The sequence below is a fragment of the Apus apus genome, chromosome Z (assembly GCF_020740795.1).
Source record: "Apus apus isolate bApuApu2 chromosome Z, bApuApu2.pri.cur, whole genome shotgun sequence".
Lineage (NCBI taxonomy): Eukaryota > Metazoa > Chordata > Aves > Apodiformes > Apodidae > Apus > Apus apus.
The window spans coordinates 39,688,600-39,706,868 of record NC_067312.1 but is presented as its reverse complement, the minus strand read 5'-3'; the positions used below and the strand labels follow the sequence as shown (position 1 = coordinate 39,706,868).

At 41.9% G+C, this 18,269-nt stretch overlaps 1 protein-coding gene across 6 annotated transcripts; it reads right to left on the bottom strand.

Moving 5' to 3' along the window:
- Positions 1-5,052: 5,052 nt before the first annotated feature.
- On the bottom strand, positions 5,053-18,020 carry GCNT1 (glucosaminyl (N-acetyl) transferase 1). Of its 6 annotated transcripts, XM_051643148.1 has the most exons (5): positions 17,817-18,020; positions 13,517-13,640; positions 9,340-9,480; positions 7,478-8,925; positions 5,053-5,652 (listed from the first exon to the last, which is right to left on the bottom strand). In XM_051643148.1, the coding sequence occupies exon 4, from the start codon at positions 8,786-8,788 to the stop codon at positions 7,508-7,510; it is 1,281 nt and encodes a 426-aa protein (XP_051499108.1). In that variant the 5' UTR covers positions 8,789-8,925; positions 9,340-9,480; positions 13,517-13,640; positions 17,817-18,020; the 3' UTR covers positions 5,053-5,652; positions 7,478-7,507. The 6 variants fall into 6 exon arrangements, with proteins under 6 accessions (XP_051499108.1, XP_051499102.1, XP_051499103.1 ...); XM_051643142.1 differs by having other exon boundaries at positions 5,053-8,925; XM_051643143.1 differs by having other exon boundaries at positions 5,053-8,925; positions 9,340-9,442.
- Positions 18,021-18,269: the final 249 nt, after the last annotated feature.

Here is an 18,269-nt window from a genome sequence, read left to right as displayed (position 1 = left end):
TGCACAAACAGAACTGTGTAGTCAATATAAAAGTTGAAAGAAAGGAAGTTAAGCATCATACTTCAAACATCTTAAACAATGAGACATACCTCTTGCCCCTGTATGCAGTCCTATCCTAGCATTTTCTCACAATACATTAACAACCTTGCCTGAATCATAGCAGGAAGCCTTCTAGAACCCACTGCATAACACATTTTAATCTGGGCTGTGTAGGCTGTCATTTAGGCCTAAAAGTAAAATAAATTGAGTTTTAAGGTTTATGACTACCAGACAGCTTTCTTCCTTTGGGAGCACACACCCTGCTTACCATAGTGATTATGAGACACTGTAATCCAGATATTTTTTTCATGAGTAGTACAGTCACTACAATTAGTACTAGAATGTATTTCAGACACCTCCTACACACTAAATGGAGATAAAACTACATTATGTGCTTACACTGAAAGAAAACTATCTTATTCTGTGTACCATCAGCATGTGGGTGGTTTCAAGATGTCGATCCAAGGTTAATGAATTACAAGAGCACAAACCCAGTATCAGCAAAGACCTGAGTCAGTGCAGGAGGTCTGGGTGTCAAAATCCCTCTCTATCGCATATAGATAAGAACATGCAGCCTGTCACAGCAAAGCAGGACTGAGGTAAAGTCATGGTGATTCAGGGAAACATTGCCTCAGCCTTCCTGCTATTCCCAGCCCTGCAGATGCAGCCTCAGGTGGCTTTGGATGAGGAGGCTGCTTCCCAGCACGATAATCTTCTGGGACCTCATACAAGTTTGGTGGTGGTCACTCTAGCCTGGGGAGCACTGGAGAAACACACAGTGGCATTGGCATTGGTGAAGGATGAGGTTGTCTTCTTTTTCTTGTAAAGCTCTATTACAGCTATAGAAGACACAAAAATAAGTACTGGCAGAGCCTGTAAGAATCCAATCATGAGTAAGACTCCAACAGCAAGGAACAGTTTCAGAGACACAGAATTTAAATGAGGGCATGGAGTGAAGTATTTCCCTGTCTGAAGATACTGTAATGTAAGACAAGGCAAATAAGGGAGACCAAAATGGAAAGACAAAGGATTGGTTTGAGTTGATGAAAAAAAAAAAAAAAAAAAAAAAAAAAAAAAAAAAAAAAAAAAGCAAGCCACAAACTGTTACTTATATGCAAAGACTGAGAAACGGACTAATTTCAGTTATGAAGCAGAAAAACTCGGGATACAATATGAAGAAAATAACTTGATAAATCAAATCAGTGTAGGTTCTTGAAAATTCTGAAAGAATATCTGGAAAAAGTTGAGTGACTTGATTTGGGAAAAAGAGCATAACCTAGAGGGTATTGCTTTTTTGTGTCTGCTGTCTAAGGCAACTGGAAGGCTTTTTGCCTGTCAAAAGCAGGTTACTGTTAATTTACCACACAGCAGTCTAGGGTATTAAAAGCGCAGTTAGGGAAACTAATCTATTGGAAAGAAGAAAATTTTTAAACTCTGGAAAGTGGTCTTCTAGATTATTGAAATGTTAAGCTAAGGATGAATGGCATTACTAACTGGAATTGGGAAACCTTTATGTAATAAAATTGTCCATGTTTTAATGAACTGAAAAGGTGCTCACTATATTTAAACTCTTTTATATATTCTATAAGTAACTAAAAAATTTCAACTTTATAATTTTCAAGAGTAAAAGAAGCTAAAAATTAAAACAGTGAAAGATTGCAACAGAACTTTATTATTTTAATGACTGCCACTGCCATTTGGAGCTAGCGATAGCACTGAATCTGGAGGAAGGGATTATGTTCTCCCCATCACTACAGTACAACTATATTGTAGCAGATGGCCTCTTCTTTAATTTTTATCCTCTAATGCATTGATGTTACAAGCCAGATAAATTTTTAATTGTCAGACCACTCAAAAGTGCACCAAGTAATGGTTATCTGGCTGGCTACCTTAAAATGCAGTATTCACCTTGAAGGTTCCCTGTCTTTTTCTGTTGTGCTAGATAGGAAGCAGCGAGAGTGCCAAGCACATGCTTCCTGTCAAACCAAATCTAAGGCAGGAAAGAGATGAAAGCACAGGTAGCCAGTTTCTGGGATCAAATCAACCTTTGAGCCTAAAGGTTTTCTGCCTGGTGACCCTTAGCGATAGAGGTTACTTGGTCACCACAATGATTACCATTCAACCAAGCAAATTGTTGTTAGTTTTTTTCAACTGATGTATTAATAGCCATTGAAGGCCAGGTTGGATGGGATTCTGAGCAACCTGGACTAGTCAGGGTTGTCTCTGCCAGTGCAGGGGGGTTGGATCTAAATGATCTTTAAGGTCCCTCCCAACCTAAATGATTCTATGATTCTATTACTGTTTTTAGGGCCACTCAGAATGTTTTTGTGTGAGGGCTGAACCGGAGCTGTGCCTCTGATGCACTGAGCTCTCTTGGAAAATTCTTCTATGGAAAATTAAAAGTTGGGGTATTTTTAATAGCATATGTATTACTTCAACAACAGTTTCACTAGCTACTCATTCCTAGCATTGGTAAGCTGGACTGGAAAACTAAACAAGCTCTAACACAAAGAAAAAAGAAAATATTATTTGATAGGCAGAATGCAAACCAGTTTCCTTCCTAGCTGCCAGAATGACTGTAAGGTCACAGTCTGGGGTCTGGTGTAAGCTACATGCATGCAACAGGAACCGGAAAAAGCAAGTGCCCTGGGCAGCACCCACCATCACAGCTTTGATTTTAACTGCTCTCTCCTCTGTCCAGCTTCCAAGTCCAATCCTGGTACAGGTCTGTATGTTGCCTTCTTCCTTGAGAGGGAACTTGGAGGTGATCAGCAGTTTTCTTGTACTGGAGCACCACTGTATTCAGAATGGTTTTCATTATGTTTTTAATTTTTAGCTATTCCTAACAAGAGTGTCTTCAGCAAAGCATCAAGATTGGCTTTTTGCTTCACTGTCAGTGAAGCATTCTTCCTTCATGTTCATGCAAGCTAGTACTATACTTTCACTCCAGTCCTCTAAATACCTCCTAGAAAACTGAGACAAGTTATGAAAAACCTACTCCTGATTTCAGCAAGGGATATAATCCCCTAAAATTTTATTTGAGTTTTGTTGGTGCCATACAGTTGCTTGATCCTAGAATTATTATTATGAACGATTCTATGATTTTGGCTAAGTTTCTTGGCAGATTCAGTGAAACACTAATGTAAGTTAACATAGTTTTCTCTACCCATTATAGCTGACCATAATGTCTTTTCTGTACTGTGTAGTTGAAATACTGTTAATTAATCTATTATTTTCCCTTGTCATATTCAGTACTTGTTCAGCAGATTAAGAGTTTTTTTCCTGAAATTGCCTTTCTAGACCATTTAAAATCTACTCAATTAGAACATCTCTTCAGTCAGTTTTAGAGAGAGGGGAGGTTTGTGATTCACTTTCCCCCAGAAGAAAAAGGAAGTCTTCCTTCTGGAGAATGTACACTAAACAGCAACATTCTCCAATTTTTCCTTCGTACAGAATACAACATAGTTTCTTCACTCCGAAGACTCCACTTTGCTGGGAGCAATGCTTCTGACCACCTCTAAGAGTAACACAGTGTAATAGGCTGCCCAGAGAGTTGTGGAGTCTCCTCTGGAGACATTCCAAACCCATCTGGACCAGTTCCTGCATGATCCACTGGAGGTGATCCTGCTCTAAGCAAGGGGGTTGGACTAGATGATCTTCAGAGGTCCCTCCCTTCCAACCTGGACCTCTGTAGCAACATTCAGTGAGTGTAGACAGGATCTCTCTCGATTCTATCCAAACAGTAACATTTGGAGCACCCCGTCAAGTAGCATCTTCATTGTCTATTTACAGTAGCAGTGTCATTAACACAAGAGATACAGATAGGCATTCCTTGTATTAAACAAATGAGTAAGTACCAAACAGGCTGGAATAGGTAGGGAAATGGGTGCAGAGAACTTCATTATCACTTTTTCAGTCTATTTGATCTAGCAGTGTAGCAGTTCTGGTCTTATTGAACCTACTAATGTAGCTTGTCTTTAGGTGGAAATTCTTAAAAACAGTCAGCTTCCTTTATGCTAAAAATGTAACAAGTGCCTGGAATTTCCCAATACTATATGCAGTAAAGTTACACTTGGTTGTAGCTTGTGCAAAAGTGGTAGAGCCCAACTGTCTGTAAGAGCATTCTTGTAGAAAAGCCAAAGGGTGGGGAAGACAAGGTATTTCTCTCCACTGCCTCAGCTCATAGGCTTCAATTACCACTTTATGCATCATGTGAGAGTGCATGAAAACTTGCTAAAGAGCTTTCAGGTGGTTCTGAAGGCAGGGTTGGCAAGAATAGGACATATTTCAGATTAAATTGCTTGCCTCCCTACCTGTTTGCATGATCAACAGTAAGCAGTTCATTATGCTAATGTCTAAGTGCTGGGGCACACCTCAGGAGAAACTTCATGACAAACTACCTTTGTAAGAAACACATGCTGCCATCACAGCAACAGTTAAAGAAACAAAAAATGAGTCTGTTTTGCCATTTGCTAGTGCCTGTTATGAAATTCCAGTGTCATCTCAAGAGTAAGATGAGACACCTGGCAGTAACTATGCTTGGCTAACCTGAATTGATATGGGAAGAAATACTATCCCTCGCACTGCCAAGTTCTCACACCACCATGCTTCTGTGCCATTTTGCAGTAGCTAAACTAAGCGGGAACATAAAGTGGAACAAAACTCATCCAGATTTCCTCCTTTCCCTTCTATGAAAAGAAGCAAGTAAAAATCAGCTGCACCAGCTGGTGCACCAGAACAAGCACAGGGACATGAATGAATGAATGTGTATATGGAGGAAGGGTAGAACTTGTATCAGCTGCAGCTTCAATTGTGTATGGCACACTACAGTAAAAACACTTCAGGATTTTTTGGTGGTGACTTTAGGACTTTAATTGTAGGAATAGGCAGTATCATTTAGAAAAATAACTTTATTTTTGCATCTGGAATGATGAAAGAATCTGGAATGCGTTGAGCTTGACAAAAACCAGAAACTAGCAGTTCCATGAAAGACATGTACACACAACTTTGCAATTCTTTTAAGTTTTTTATAAACTTGAGTCACTTTACATACAAAAGCAAGACCCCCGATACAGTAAGAAGTGTAAAATTACAAGTCTAACTCTCATGAGGCACAAAACCGAAGTTTCCCTGAGAATATATAATTGAAACCAGCATATAAATTTTATGTCACATTATCAGGGGAGTTTAAGAGTACAAAAGAAAGATTTGGCTACGAAAATTTAAACACAAGTGCTTAATACTCCATGCTTAAGATTAAATTCTCAGGAGGATTAAGAATTACATTTTACAGAACTACAGCAACCAGATTTAAGTTATGACAGGTGGCTTTGGTATATTCCCTTCTGAATAGTTTTCAAATAAATTCTAATATTTTTTCCTGAGATATTTCAGTACCCAGTATGAAGTCTGTGCAGACCTGCTGCTTTTTTTCCCCCTTTTTTGTTTCCCCCCTTCTTCATCTTTCCCTGCCAGGTGTTGTTCCAAAAGTGGGCTCTGTCACCCAGTGTGCAAGAAGCCAATTCACACACAGAGTCAAGAGATTTTCTTCTAATATCCAGATCTGCGCAGAACAGGGAGCAGGGGGGTATTCCACAAGGCAAGCTCTGTTTGCTGAAACACAAATGCTACTTTTATACCAAAAAAATGTGAGAAATAACTTTATCTCTAAAACTATTCTATCACTGGCAGACACAATTGGTCAAGTCATTCCTTGCTTCCACTTCAAGTGACAATGCTCAGGAATCTCACTGCACCTGCTCAAAGAGCAGGGGGGCTTGTCGTTAGTAGGGTCCCTCTAGCCTGGGGGTGTGAATTTTAGTATGTTAATAGCTCATTAATATATTAATATGGTATTCTGGTTTGGTTTGTTAGGTTTTTTGGTAGCAGAGGAAGGGCTCCAGGGTGGATCAGATAAGAAGCTGAGAAGCTCTCCCTGCTATAAAACCAGCCAAGGAGCCATTAGAGGGACAATAGATGCACCTCCGTGATTAACATTCCAAAGAACTGAAAAGAGACCTGAGCAGAGCGAGCAGCTGGAAAGGAGCTGAGCTGGAGGCAGAAGAAGGTGCCCAAGCAGAAGTTTCCCTGCAACCCATGGCAAGATGGCAGGCTGTCCTGCATTCATGGAGGAACGTTGTGGAACATTCCCTGAAGATTCCAGGAGTGGTGAACTTGGATTTTTCTGCCAGTGGACCTACATTATGCATCTTTGGAAGACCCTGGTGCCAGGGGAGTTGGCTGTTCTGAAACAGCCTGTGACTCTGTGGGAAGCCCACACTGGAGCAGCTTGCTCTGGACCTTGTGGGAAGGACTCATGAAGGAGAGGTTCGTGGAGTACTCTCTCCCATGGGATAGACCCCCCGGGGAAGCAGGGGAAGACTATACAGAACCACCAGCCTTTGAACTGACCCTAGACCCCAACCCCTGTCCCCTGTGCCGCTGGGGGGAAGAATGGAGAGAAACCAGGAACAAAATGATTTGGGCCCAGGAAGAAGGGAGGGGCGGGGTAACATATGCAAGCCCTGCTCTGTGTGTTGTCTGTGTCCTGTGTGTGTTTGATGAGTGTGAAATTAAATTATTATTTTTCCCTACACTGAGTCTGTTTTGCCCAGGACCTTAATTGGTGAAGAACCCTCCTTGTCCTTTGTCTCAACCCACAAGCTTCTAGTTGGCCTTTGTCCTCCCCATCCCAGAGTGTGTGTGAGGGGGAGAGGGCATGAAGGGTCACATGGCGTTACCACGAAATACAGTGATTTCAGTTACTCTTTTTTTTTTACCCCAGTGTTCAAGGCTGTAACCAACATAAGCTGTGGGGAGTGCTCCTTTCCATCCCTTTAATCTGTCCTGTAGGCCTGTCTCAAGGCCAGGCTGGTGACTGCTTGGGGCGTGTTTTTCTCTAATTGGGATCTGGTTTTGTACAACTCCCCGTTTCAATGTTATCTGTTTTTATTCTGCATGTCCCTTATGTTCTCTGGGATTTTTTTCCCAAATGTGATTTCCCCACCCGCCCCCCCAAACTTTACTTATTTCAATTAGTAACTGACATCACAGCTAGCTTTACATTTGTGGGGAAAAAAATGAGGAATAACCATGAGCAACATGCATTTTCCAAGCCTTAAAAGAAACAGTCTAACCAAAGAAAAGAGTCTAACCAAAGGAAGCCCACTGATTACACCTTTTAGATAATAAATATTCCAAATAGTTTGCTCTCCAAAACTTTGTCTTCAATTTTGTACCCAAAGTTTCAAGCCTCAGTGTGCAATACAATGCATCCCCATTATCACTTAAGATATGTTTTCTCTTCCCTTTGTCCGTGGACAAGACAGGGGAAGTGTCATCACCATAATATCAACATGGCGAGAACAATTATACCCACCATCAGCACAACCACCACTAGTGTTACACATTAAAGTACATAGCTCTATACTACTTGTACCTATGTTCTCTGACAGGAACACGCAGTACTTCAGTTCTTTTGCAGATACAAAGTTTTGTGTCGCAAATACTCCTCCAAACATTTCACTGCAAAAGGGTCAACATCAGTGTCAAACTTATTAGCAAAGAAGTGGTGGTTTCGTAGCATCCAGTTCAGGTCTCCTACCCCAAAAACACAGACAGACCGAACATGAACTCCACTGCATGGTGGGTAGGGTGCACCTTTGGACACATCACCTTCAAAGTACTGCCACTTGACAAATCTGGCTAGTGCATTCATGTCAGAAACGTCGTACTTGTCACTAGAAGAAACTGCACCCGGAACTTCAGGGATTCTCTGAATTGTTGCCCATAGGTACTCATCTGGGCTGTAAGTATCTTTTGCCCATTCAATGAACTTGAGTATTTTGCTGTTTTCTAATACATATTCTACAAATCTTCTGCTAACTACAAAATAGGCACTACCAGAAAAAATTGGAGTATTGAGAGGTGGTAGTTGTTTGTCTACACCTGTGTTCTTTATTTTACCATCAATAATCTCATGGTGTTTTTTCCATCTCACTTCTTTATAAGCAGGCATTTTTTCTGTTTCCAGGCTGTTTTCACCTTTAAGGGCTTTTAATTTTTCTACTATTTCCTGGTTCGTCTTTATAGGAAAGTCCATGCCACAGAGGTTTATTAGGTATTTCCAGCTGGAGCTTCTTCTGTAGAGATCTTTCATGCAATTAATGTCTGCCTGCACCCTGCTCCATGAAGCATACACAACACTCTCTAACTGGCTGGAAATAAAGACATTATCAAAACATGAGACTATTCCCTTCACAGCAGCAAAAAAAGATTCTGGAGACTTTTTGTCAACATGAATGCAGTAAAAATTCTGAGGGGCATAGATTGATCTTAGAAGTCTATCAAGCATCTCAATTTTGTGATAAACCACTATTGAGTAAGCAATTGGAAATTCTGCTTCTTCATTGCTGAGAGATTCCATAATATATTTCCTAGTCTTCGTGAAGGAGGCACAGTCTGCTGTCATGTTAATATAGTCATTTGTTGTTAGTCTGCGGCGTTTCTTAAATGACACTGACAACGTCTCAAGCTTTACCTTTTCAATTTCTTCTATGTCTCCCTCTATAATCTTGGTGCAGTTAACACTGCCAATAGGATCTTCTTTGGTCAGCTCTAGATGTCTCCGATTTAAGAAGTCTTGTTTCTGGTTGACTTTCAAAACAGAAATTGTTACTAAAATAAGAGTTAGACCCAAGAAAAGCCTGAAACGTGAGCTGTGGCAAACCCGTAATTTCCTCTGCAGCATTTCAAATAGCAGGTAGCTTTGCAGGGCTAAAAAAATTGCCCTCCACTCTACTCATATCAGCTTCAACAACTTCAGAAAAAACATTTTCTGTTTCTTTTGAATTTGGTGAGTTTGTCATGGAGATGGAAGCAAAAATCCTAGAAGAAAATGATGTATGACTGTCATTCAAAAGATTAAAAAGCTTCTTTAAAAATATTACTGGCCAATAACTACAATGTTATTTAGTGACAGTAAAAAGGTGAATAGTTCAGTCAAAAAATATTCCATTGGAAATGAGAAATTAATTAATAAAATTTGTTTATTTTGCTAGAAAAATATTGGAAAAAGCAGATCATTTTTTTGAGACACTGTTTCTGCAATTCTAAGACTACAAAACCATGCTCGGTAAGAAAACAGAGATTATTCAGCTGCCTCTGACAAAATTAAAGCCAGTAAGTTAGATCTGTTGCTGAGAAGCAAATACTTGGTGTTAATTCACACTTCAGAGTTTGATAAAAATGTTTTCTACTCACTTCAGCAGTGACATAGGTTTCATTATAATTATAACTTACCACTCACTTCCTGAATGCTAGTCATGCTTCATCTTCTCACTGGGAAAGCAGTCCCTTGAAGCCCTTCAAGATTTTTATGTGAGAGATCAATTTCTTCAACCTCCTGCAGATGAAGTTAGAAATACCATCAGGGAAGAGCTGCTAAGAAGAGGAGAAAGAAATTAATATAGCATAGCTCCTCAACTATCAGAGTTGTAAGAAAAGCTGTGACTGAACTGCTGGAGTACCTTTTTAAGGTAAAAGGCAGTACTTTTGGCCTCACTCTGCAGCTGATTTGTGTTAAGTCAATGCAAAGGCACAAACCTAAAAGCACAGGTGTATTGTGTTACCACTGTTGAAACACACTTGCTTTTATGATTCAGCTATTGCTTTTATGTGAAAATATGCTGCAAGGCTGAGTTGCAACAAGATTTATATGCCAGTCTTATTTTCATGTTGATTTCAATGGCACTACATCATTTTAATTTGTTAGTCCTGTTTCCCCTTAAGCACCCTTTCTCTGTTTCAGTACTCCATGCAGTGATCACTGCACAGTTACTCAGAAAACTGCAGTCTAGAACTGGATTTACAGAGCTGGTGTCTTTTTTTTTTTAAGTACTACCTCATGCAGGTGCGCACTGTGTCCCCTCCTGGGTTTTGCTGTTGGCAGTTCAGCATTAGCATCTTCTTTTTTCCCCCCTCTTTAAGCTACCCCAGCATCATTTTAGCATTAATACTCAATCTGTGGCTTTTACCGTACTACCTGCAAATCCCAAAACAGGTACATGTACTCTGGCATCAGAGTTTTTTGGTAGTTAGGCTGCCACTGGGATGCACTACACACTGGGTCTACTGCTATGACTACAGCACTGCAAACTGACTTGGGGGAGTTGATCCCCATGTAATTGGTGCAGGGAAGGTGCACCAGCAGGCAGAGTCCACAAATGCTTTGTGATTAACAGCATTATATAAACATCTTACTTACTATCAAGTGTACTTTGTTTTCAGAGTTACACCTGTAATTATTTTATACTGCATTTCTAATTTATCTTAGGGAGGTAGACATTTGTTCCAAGTCTGGTTTAGGTGTACAGTCAAGTCAAAGTAGAAGAACTACAATTTTAACCCTTAAGGTAAGTAGCCAGATGAATTAAGTGTGCAATTACAGCTGAAAGCATTGAAAAGTACCTTTTCACTATCAAGTCTCACACTTTGAATTCAAATAAAAAAAAAAAAAAAAAAGAAGGTAATTTCCACAATTACCACTTTTAGTTAGCAATGTGGCTTCAAACACAATGACATAACTTAGAGCGAGTTTCAACATGCTTTATACCTTACCACGCTCTCTTGCTTATTTAACATCCTGCTAGTTTTGACTAGTAGATCTGATCCAACAAAAATAACACAAATTAACAAAGGTAGGGTACTAGCTATGTGATAGTCTCCATAATCTCTACTGAGTATGTTTACACAGGATGAAGATTCTGATAGCAGTTACCTTACCTTACTGTTTTCTGCCTACCAACTTAGAAATGAAGACTTGTCCTAGAACTTAAAATGTACTTCACATGCACTTATATTTGTAAAGCTCTAGCTAGCACAAGCTGGAATCCTTCTTTCTTAAGGATGAGCATTAGCACCATTATTTTATTCTATTCTCAGTTTTTACAGTAGCACCAGCATTGTGAAGTAACAGACTTCAATCCCCCCTGCTCTTTACAATGTAGGGAGACAAAGCTTTAGCTGAAAGATGTAACTGCAGTCTTCACCTTCAACAATTCCCAAAGAATAAAGCTTGCTAAGAAGTATTTCCCACTCCTGTTTTAGAATAAAACATAGCTAGAAGATAAAAAATCTTTCAGAAAGGTCTTCTATATCCCAGCTGTGTGCAATTCCTCTATTGTTTTGAGCTCAGAATAATCAGACCCTGAATTTCCATTATACCAAAATGAGAGATCTGCAAACATTTACACATTAACATGGCTCTTATCTTTAGGTGGAGGTTTTTCCCTACAGTCAAATTTATCTCACTGGCATGTTACTTCCTCTCAACAGTCTTAACAGTAAGTTACTACTTGTTTATGCTTGCATTAGGCTTCTAAAAAGTCCTAAAACTTGATCACATCCCATTATTTGCAAAAACTGACCTTTAAAGGTATGGAAGGATTTGACACCTTTCATCTAATAATATACCTGCTCTTTGGTTTGCAAAGTTTTATGAGCTTGGAACACTCCTTTAACATAGCTTCAGGGTGCATTCAGTAAAGCTTTTAACATACTTTTCTGAAGCTCTGCATACCTTTAATGTACGCATGAGAGAATGTGGTGTCAACGGCAGCACATTGCACTGTGGGAGAACTAGAGGGAAGTCTGTGCAGCCACAAGATAGAGGACTTTATGCCTTGGTCTCGCTCTCAAATGAAACCCAGGTGCTGAAGTTATGTACTTGACCCACTTGCTACCTTTACAGCCTCCCTCTCAAGTCAGAGCCTGTGTTTCTGATGCAGTAGTCATTAAAAGGGGAAACTTAGAGCAGTTGCTGGTACTTAAAGGAGTTAGTGCAAAGGTTGAGTTACCTGCCTACTTCCCTCTTTCTCGCCAACATTATTCTTCTGGGCTGTATACAAACTGTATGGCATGACTTGAACACAAACCCAAGATAACTTCAGCACGAGCTGGCAGAGAAGTGCTACCCCAGCCCTGACAAAGGACCTGTGCCTCAGCCCAGCAACACAAAAATCCAGCCTTTGGCCACTGGCACAGCAGAGCTCTTCAGCTGCAATTTCACCCTGAGACCAGTTTGGTATCATGATATACTACAGATGGAAGAAGCAGCCCTGCTTCCACCCCTGCTGGCCACACCAGGAGGGGTATGACAGCAGATCCACCCAGCTGGCCTTTGGCAGATGCCTGAGGCCACAGCTACCCCTGTGGCCCCCAGCTGCCCAGCTCCAGGCCGGGGTGGCTGAATGGGCCTGGCTGCCCGTCCCTACCCTGACAGACCCGCCACGAGGTGTCCACAGCACCTGGCACCCTGGACTCTTCTGCTCATCACCTGCAGTCCAGCAAACCTGGGTTCTGGGTTTTAGGCTCTTGTTTGGACTGGTATGGCGAAGAGCGAGAGATTTTTCTCTGAGGCTATCCATTTTGCCTGAGTTACAACACCCGGACTGGGAAAACAGGATTTCCAGTTCTTGACCATCGCACAGCCTCCCTCGTGCCAGCTCACATAAAATGCATCACCTGCCTCTGTCCTGTCTGAAGTCATTTGGAGAGCAGAGTGAAACTGTAAACTACATTTTTTTGTATTTAAGCTATTACCTACATTGGGTATATTTTTTTCTTGGAAAAAGCAGTTAGGGCTTGCTGTGACATGGTACAACACTCATTAGGGGCTGGTGACACAGGAGCAAAAAAAATCTGGTATCTTTTGATTTTGGCATTTAGGTCTCGTCTCACATCAGCAAAAACTGTTGAGGCAAGATGTTAAAACACCAATTCAGCATCCAAAAGGAAGAACTGTAGCCTCCAAAATACACCATGGGCCAGTGTCAGCATCAGAAGTTCAGAAGGGGGTAGGCAACGGGTAAGAAAGTACTTTGGGGTACACTTCAGCAGCCTGTAAATCTTGTGGAAGACCAACAGAAAGGCAAGGAAGACCTTAGAGTTAGGCAGCATCGAGGCTCTCAGGAGGTCAAAACAAATTATAACAAGAGCAGGTCTTGCAGGCTTAGCTGCAATGTTCTGGTGTCACAGCTCTCTCAAGACTTGTGGGCTGCTGGACCAGCTCTTTCCCTTCATTTTGCCTCCTATTCTGCTTCCTTTAACAAATACTAGAGCAAGTAGATGGTGACATTTGCTCTCTTGTAGCTGCTTTGATGACTTGCCATACAGCTACTGCATAGAGGACCAATCAACATGAACATTATGCAGGCCTCTGTATTATGTCCACAGACACAATGGTTTTTAATCAAAGTTTTGCAACAGGTATTTGAAAACCTCCTGCCAGCTGCACTAATATTCTACATCTAATCATGAAAACCTGAGATTTTTGTTTTTACAGAAATATATTAAAGGAAAGCCATGTGGAAAATGTAGTCCTGAGAACAAACACCCACCTCTGAAATGGTAGTTGGGATGGGCTAGGAGACAAGTAATCATTTTAATGGGTGGGGAGTGAGAGTCAGAACTGACTTACTTTTCCCTTTTCTTGCCTCAGAGGGTGGGATGACAGAAGGAAACTTCAGCTACCCCTGAGAATAGTAAGTGAGCAGGTCTTGACCAGTTCTTCGCAGTTCTCTTTCCCTGTTCAGAAATTCCACCTGAAATACAAAACTTTACTCAACACTTCAGAAGAAGGTCCTTCACTGAGGGTGAATTTGCTAGAAAGTCCCTGAGTTTTACAAGGGCATGTCCAGGATGTTTCAAAGCATACATGTCCCGCAAGCAGTTACTACAGTTAACCTGCTTCTATTCAGGTAAGCAGACCAGTCTTTTTTCAAGGAAGTGATTTTTAAAGACCTTAGCAGCTTGAATAAACACATACATAAGCACAAAGACAGCACAGATGCAGAGCTATCTGCAGAAATCTGCCAGACACGGTGCTGGGAGTCACATTTACTCAGCATTTCCATTAGATCAAGCAGCCCGATCTTGAAAGTAGATACCTATGTAACTGAATGAAAGTACTCCTGATTGTTCCATGACATAGTCTTCAGTAATACTGAAAATAACAATTTATCATAAGCTGAGTATTTGGGTGACCATTAGACTTCACAGGACTCAGATCTTAATTCTGAAAGCCAGGCAGAGACAACAGCAGGGTTCTATATGGGTGCAGTTGTCTGCTCACTGACAACACTGCCAGATCAGGGGTTTTCCTTCGCAGCTGCTTAAAAAACAAACAAACAAAAAGACACTTCCTTCTTACAGAAAAAATAACACCTTTCTAGTCCCTTGTTACCTTACAAGCAGCTTTATGCCAAACTCCACAAATGACTAGTACTGCTACACCTACCACTACATTGAGATAAAACAGTGAAGAGCAGCTAAAAGGAGATCACATTTTTTTCAGGGAAAAAAAACTATGCAAATATATTCAAACCCCTGGGTTATTTGGTGAGCTTGTGTTCCAATGTCAGGAATCTGATACACTAAAATCTTTCCATTTTATAAAATGAGTAATCCCCACATGAACATACAGTCAAAGTGTAAAATGGCATTGAAAAAATGTAAGTTCTGGTAGCCTTTCCAGTATTCTCTCGTACTACTGGATCAAGTAAATCTTCCCCAGAACAGTTCCAAGCCTCATTTCCATTAGTGTTCATGTTTGGTCTTAGAGGTCCAACAGAGCTGTAACAGTAGAAAACTTCAACTAAGAAAAGTAAAACCATTATGGCAAAGTCACTCAATGACCAGTTCCAACCTTGAGCAGTTGGTGACTCTTTAGTACTGATGAAAAGATATGTTTTACCTCAAGGTAACTAACACTGAAAGTACACTCACAAATCCCAAACCAATCTGTAATGTAATGCCACCCAATTTACCCTGGTGATGTAACCCTAATATTCTAGATGTTACCCTAGTAAAACTGCCTGGTGTCGTACAAGGTAATTTGTACACATTGACTACTTTAAAGTAAAATGCGTATCTACTTTTTCACATTATTCTAAAGTAGGAACTGTAATTTTGCCAGGAGCAGAGCGGTCACTGCACTCATTGCACCCACCTACACAATTTTGCTAATTGCTGCCTTGTGACACTGCTGTATTTCAGATGGGAGACACTGGCAGACACTGTTAGAGGAAAGGAAGTATCTATTAAGCCACAGCTAAATTACATGGGAGAAGGAAGATGCCACCAAATTTTTTACTACCTGGATCCTTCTTCAAGCATAACATGTAAAATATTATTCTAAGAAAACTTTCTTTAGGCCCATGTGAGGCAAATGTTTTAGAGCCATGCCTACAGCTCCAGTTCAGCAGTGATCTAAGAACAAACAGCACCCACAGCACTGATCTCTGAGAACAGATGTCTCGCATAGCTACAGGACCAACAAGGATCAACACCATGCTGAAGCGCACAGGCTTAACTCTACTGGGCAAGCAAATAAAATAATACTTTCTACTTTTAATCTACAGTTGAAGAAGTAATGTATTTTTTTTTCCTGTTTTTTCACTGTTCACTTCAGGTGAGATGTGTTTAACCAAAACTGCAAGACAACTGCACATAAAAATACAGTTCAAGAATACAAATTTTTATTGTGTAGGGAGCAGATACTACCTGGAAAGAAGGTTCCATTGCAAAATGCACAAAACGCCACAATCTCCCCCCTCAGCTCCCTGTTATAGTTTAGTGCTGTAGTAGTATAGTGCTGTAAATATCATCAGCAATGGGTAGCTTTCACTGTAATCACAGAAACTTGATACTAGGTGAGAACTGCCACCTTTTTTACTCCCTTCCTTACAGGATTTTTCAGTAGGAAAATGTCCTAATCCTTCCAATTCCTCAAAAAGATAAGCAAAAGAAGGCTTTAAAATCCAATTGAGAACATTATGTACCATTATAAAAGGAGAACCCACACTTGGGAACATTCTGGAAGCACACCACAGTTTCTGTTAGGATTTACAATGTTCTTCTCTGGTGGACCTATACAGCTGAGATAACCTGTGAGAGTTTTGTTTGGTTTACTAAGCTTCTCTACTAGCACCACAATTATCCTGAGTACCATAATGCTTCACAGTGCAAGAAGTGGTTTCCCTGGAGCTATGAAGCAAACCTAACAGCACAAGTTATTTTGGTTGTACCAGTCAGGCATGCTACATTCCTGTGGTACTACCCTTTTTCAGTTCACATAAAACAGAACTCGAGGTTGATAAATGTAGGTGTTTTGAAGTTTCAGGAGTCCGTGAACCAAAGTAAGTGGAGAATTTCTGGATTATGTTGGAAACCAAAGGAAAACAAAGAGGAGATATTTAAAAAAACAAAATTAATTAAACAAATTTCATTAGACTAGCAGTGGGTTTTCCACTGTGGCAACAAATTTGGAGAGTGAGGTTTTGTTCAGTAAATCACCACATTCTCAACACAGCACACAGTACAATCTTCAGCTTGTATGTTCCCCAGTGCATTTTGTTTAATTTAGAAAAAATGGAACAGACTTAGCAAAGGTATTCATAGGAGTTTCTTAAGTGATGTTTGTGTCTTCTGGCTTCAGGACAGTACTACTCCAGACAATTCAGATTCATATTAAAGAGGTGATGTGGACAACCGATGAATACTATAGGCAGAATAGATAACTGAGGAGAAAAGTGGTATTTTCCTTGGCAGACAACTACTTTTGAAAGCAATGTACCACTGTTAACTGAACTCCAGCTTCAGCTACAAATACTGCATTATTTTTCACAGGAATTTTCATGTTGAAGTTGATAGACTGGAATCCTAGATTTGTCCCCTCTCTCTTACTACCGTTTCTTACTGTTACTCTTGCCAGCTCTGAGGCTGCCTATCTCATATTCCATTAAAAACAGCTCCCAAACGGCAATTCCCTCCTGCTGCCACTCCTCTTCTTTCCTACAAAGAAATCTACTTTTCTGAGCGACACTGAAAGGAGGCCAAGTGCCAGAGCGTAACTAAGCGTCCTGTCAGGCCTCTGAGTCCTCCCACCCAAAGCGGCTCACAGAAAACTATTTACAACCTTCTGAACACTTTTGCTGTTCTGAAAAAAAAAAAAAAAAAAAAAAAAAGAAAAGAAAAAAAGGGGGGGTGGGGGTGGGGAGGTGGGTGTTTCTAACCAGTTCTAGCAAGTTTAAGAGAAGGGGGGAAAAGGAGAAAAAAAAAAAAAAAAAGCTGCACCTCAGGATGGCAATACCTCAGAAGCATCAAGTATCTCCTCAATCCTGTGCTCGCCAAGAGATTTCACACCAACCCAACATTCCTGAGGCCAACAGCATGCCCTGGGCTCCCCTGTATGCACTGCAGCGGGAAAAGGCCAACGGGAGGAGGAGAAGAAAAAAGGGTGAAAAAGGGGAAAGAAAAAAAAAAAGGAAGAAAAAAAAGGGGAGAGAGAGAAGAAAAGAAAGCGAAGATGAAGAAAGTGAAGATAATGAAAGGGCAGGAGAGAGAGGAGGAAGAAAGAGTAAGAAGAGAGGAACAGAAAGAAAGGGGAAGAACAGGGCAGCGGAAAGAAAAGCAAGGGAAAGGAAAAGCAAGGGAAAGCAAAGTAAGGAAAAGCGAAGCAAAGCATAAAGTAGGAAAGAGAAGAGAGGAAGAGGAAGCAGGTAAAGAGGAGCCAAAAGAAGAGAGAGAGGCAGAGCAGCTGTGCCTCCCCTGCCCTCCAGTGCAGCACCTGAAGCCCGCGATCCCGCGGAACCCGGGGCAGGGCCGCGTCCCTCCGCAGGGCACGGAGGGGGCCGGCGGGCAGAGCGATGCTCACAACGCGGCCCGCGTCGCCAGCCGCCCCGGGGCCGCGCCGCTCCCGGCCCGCCCGCAGCACCCACCTGCGGCGCCGCGGCCGCGCTCGGCCGGCGCGGAGTGGCTCGACGGGGAGGGTCGTGTCGGTGACGCGGCACGGGGCAGGCAGGGCGGCACCGGCAGGGCGGCACGGCACCGGCAGGGAGACGCGGCACCGGCAGGGAGACGCGGCACCGGCAGGGAGACGCGGCACCGGCAGGGCGCTCCGCAGCACCGAAGAGCACGTTCCCCTGCCGAGCGGCCCCCGCCCGCCCCGCACCTCCCCCGGCACCACCCACCGCCCGGCCCGGCCCGGCCAGTCGCTCCGCGTTCCGCCCCTGCCCCTCCCGGCCCCCGCCCCCCTTCCCTCACTTGCGACAGTGCCGAGCGGTCGCCAGCCCGTTGTGCAAGTGCTGCTCTTGAGTCTTTTGTTGTGTTTCCTCAAGGCTTCCCCTGGCGCTGCCGGTGAGGCTGAGACCCCCTCGGGCGCGGCCGGGGGG

Bases quoted from the DNA above. Each gene is read 5' to 3' on its own strand.
- GCNT1 (XM_051643142.1), bottom strand. From the start codon at position 8,788: ATGCTGCAGAGGAAATTACGGGTTTGCCACAGCTCACGTTTCAGGCTT.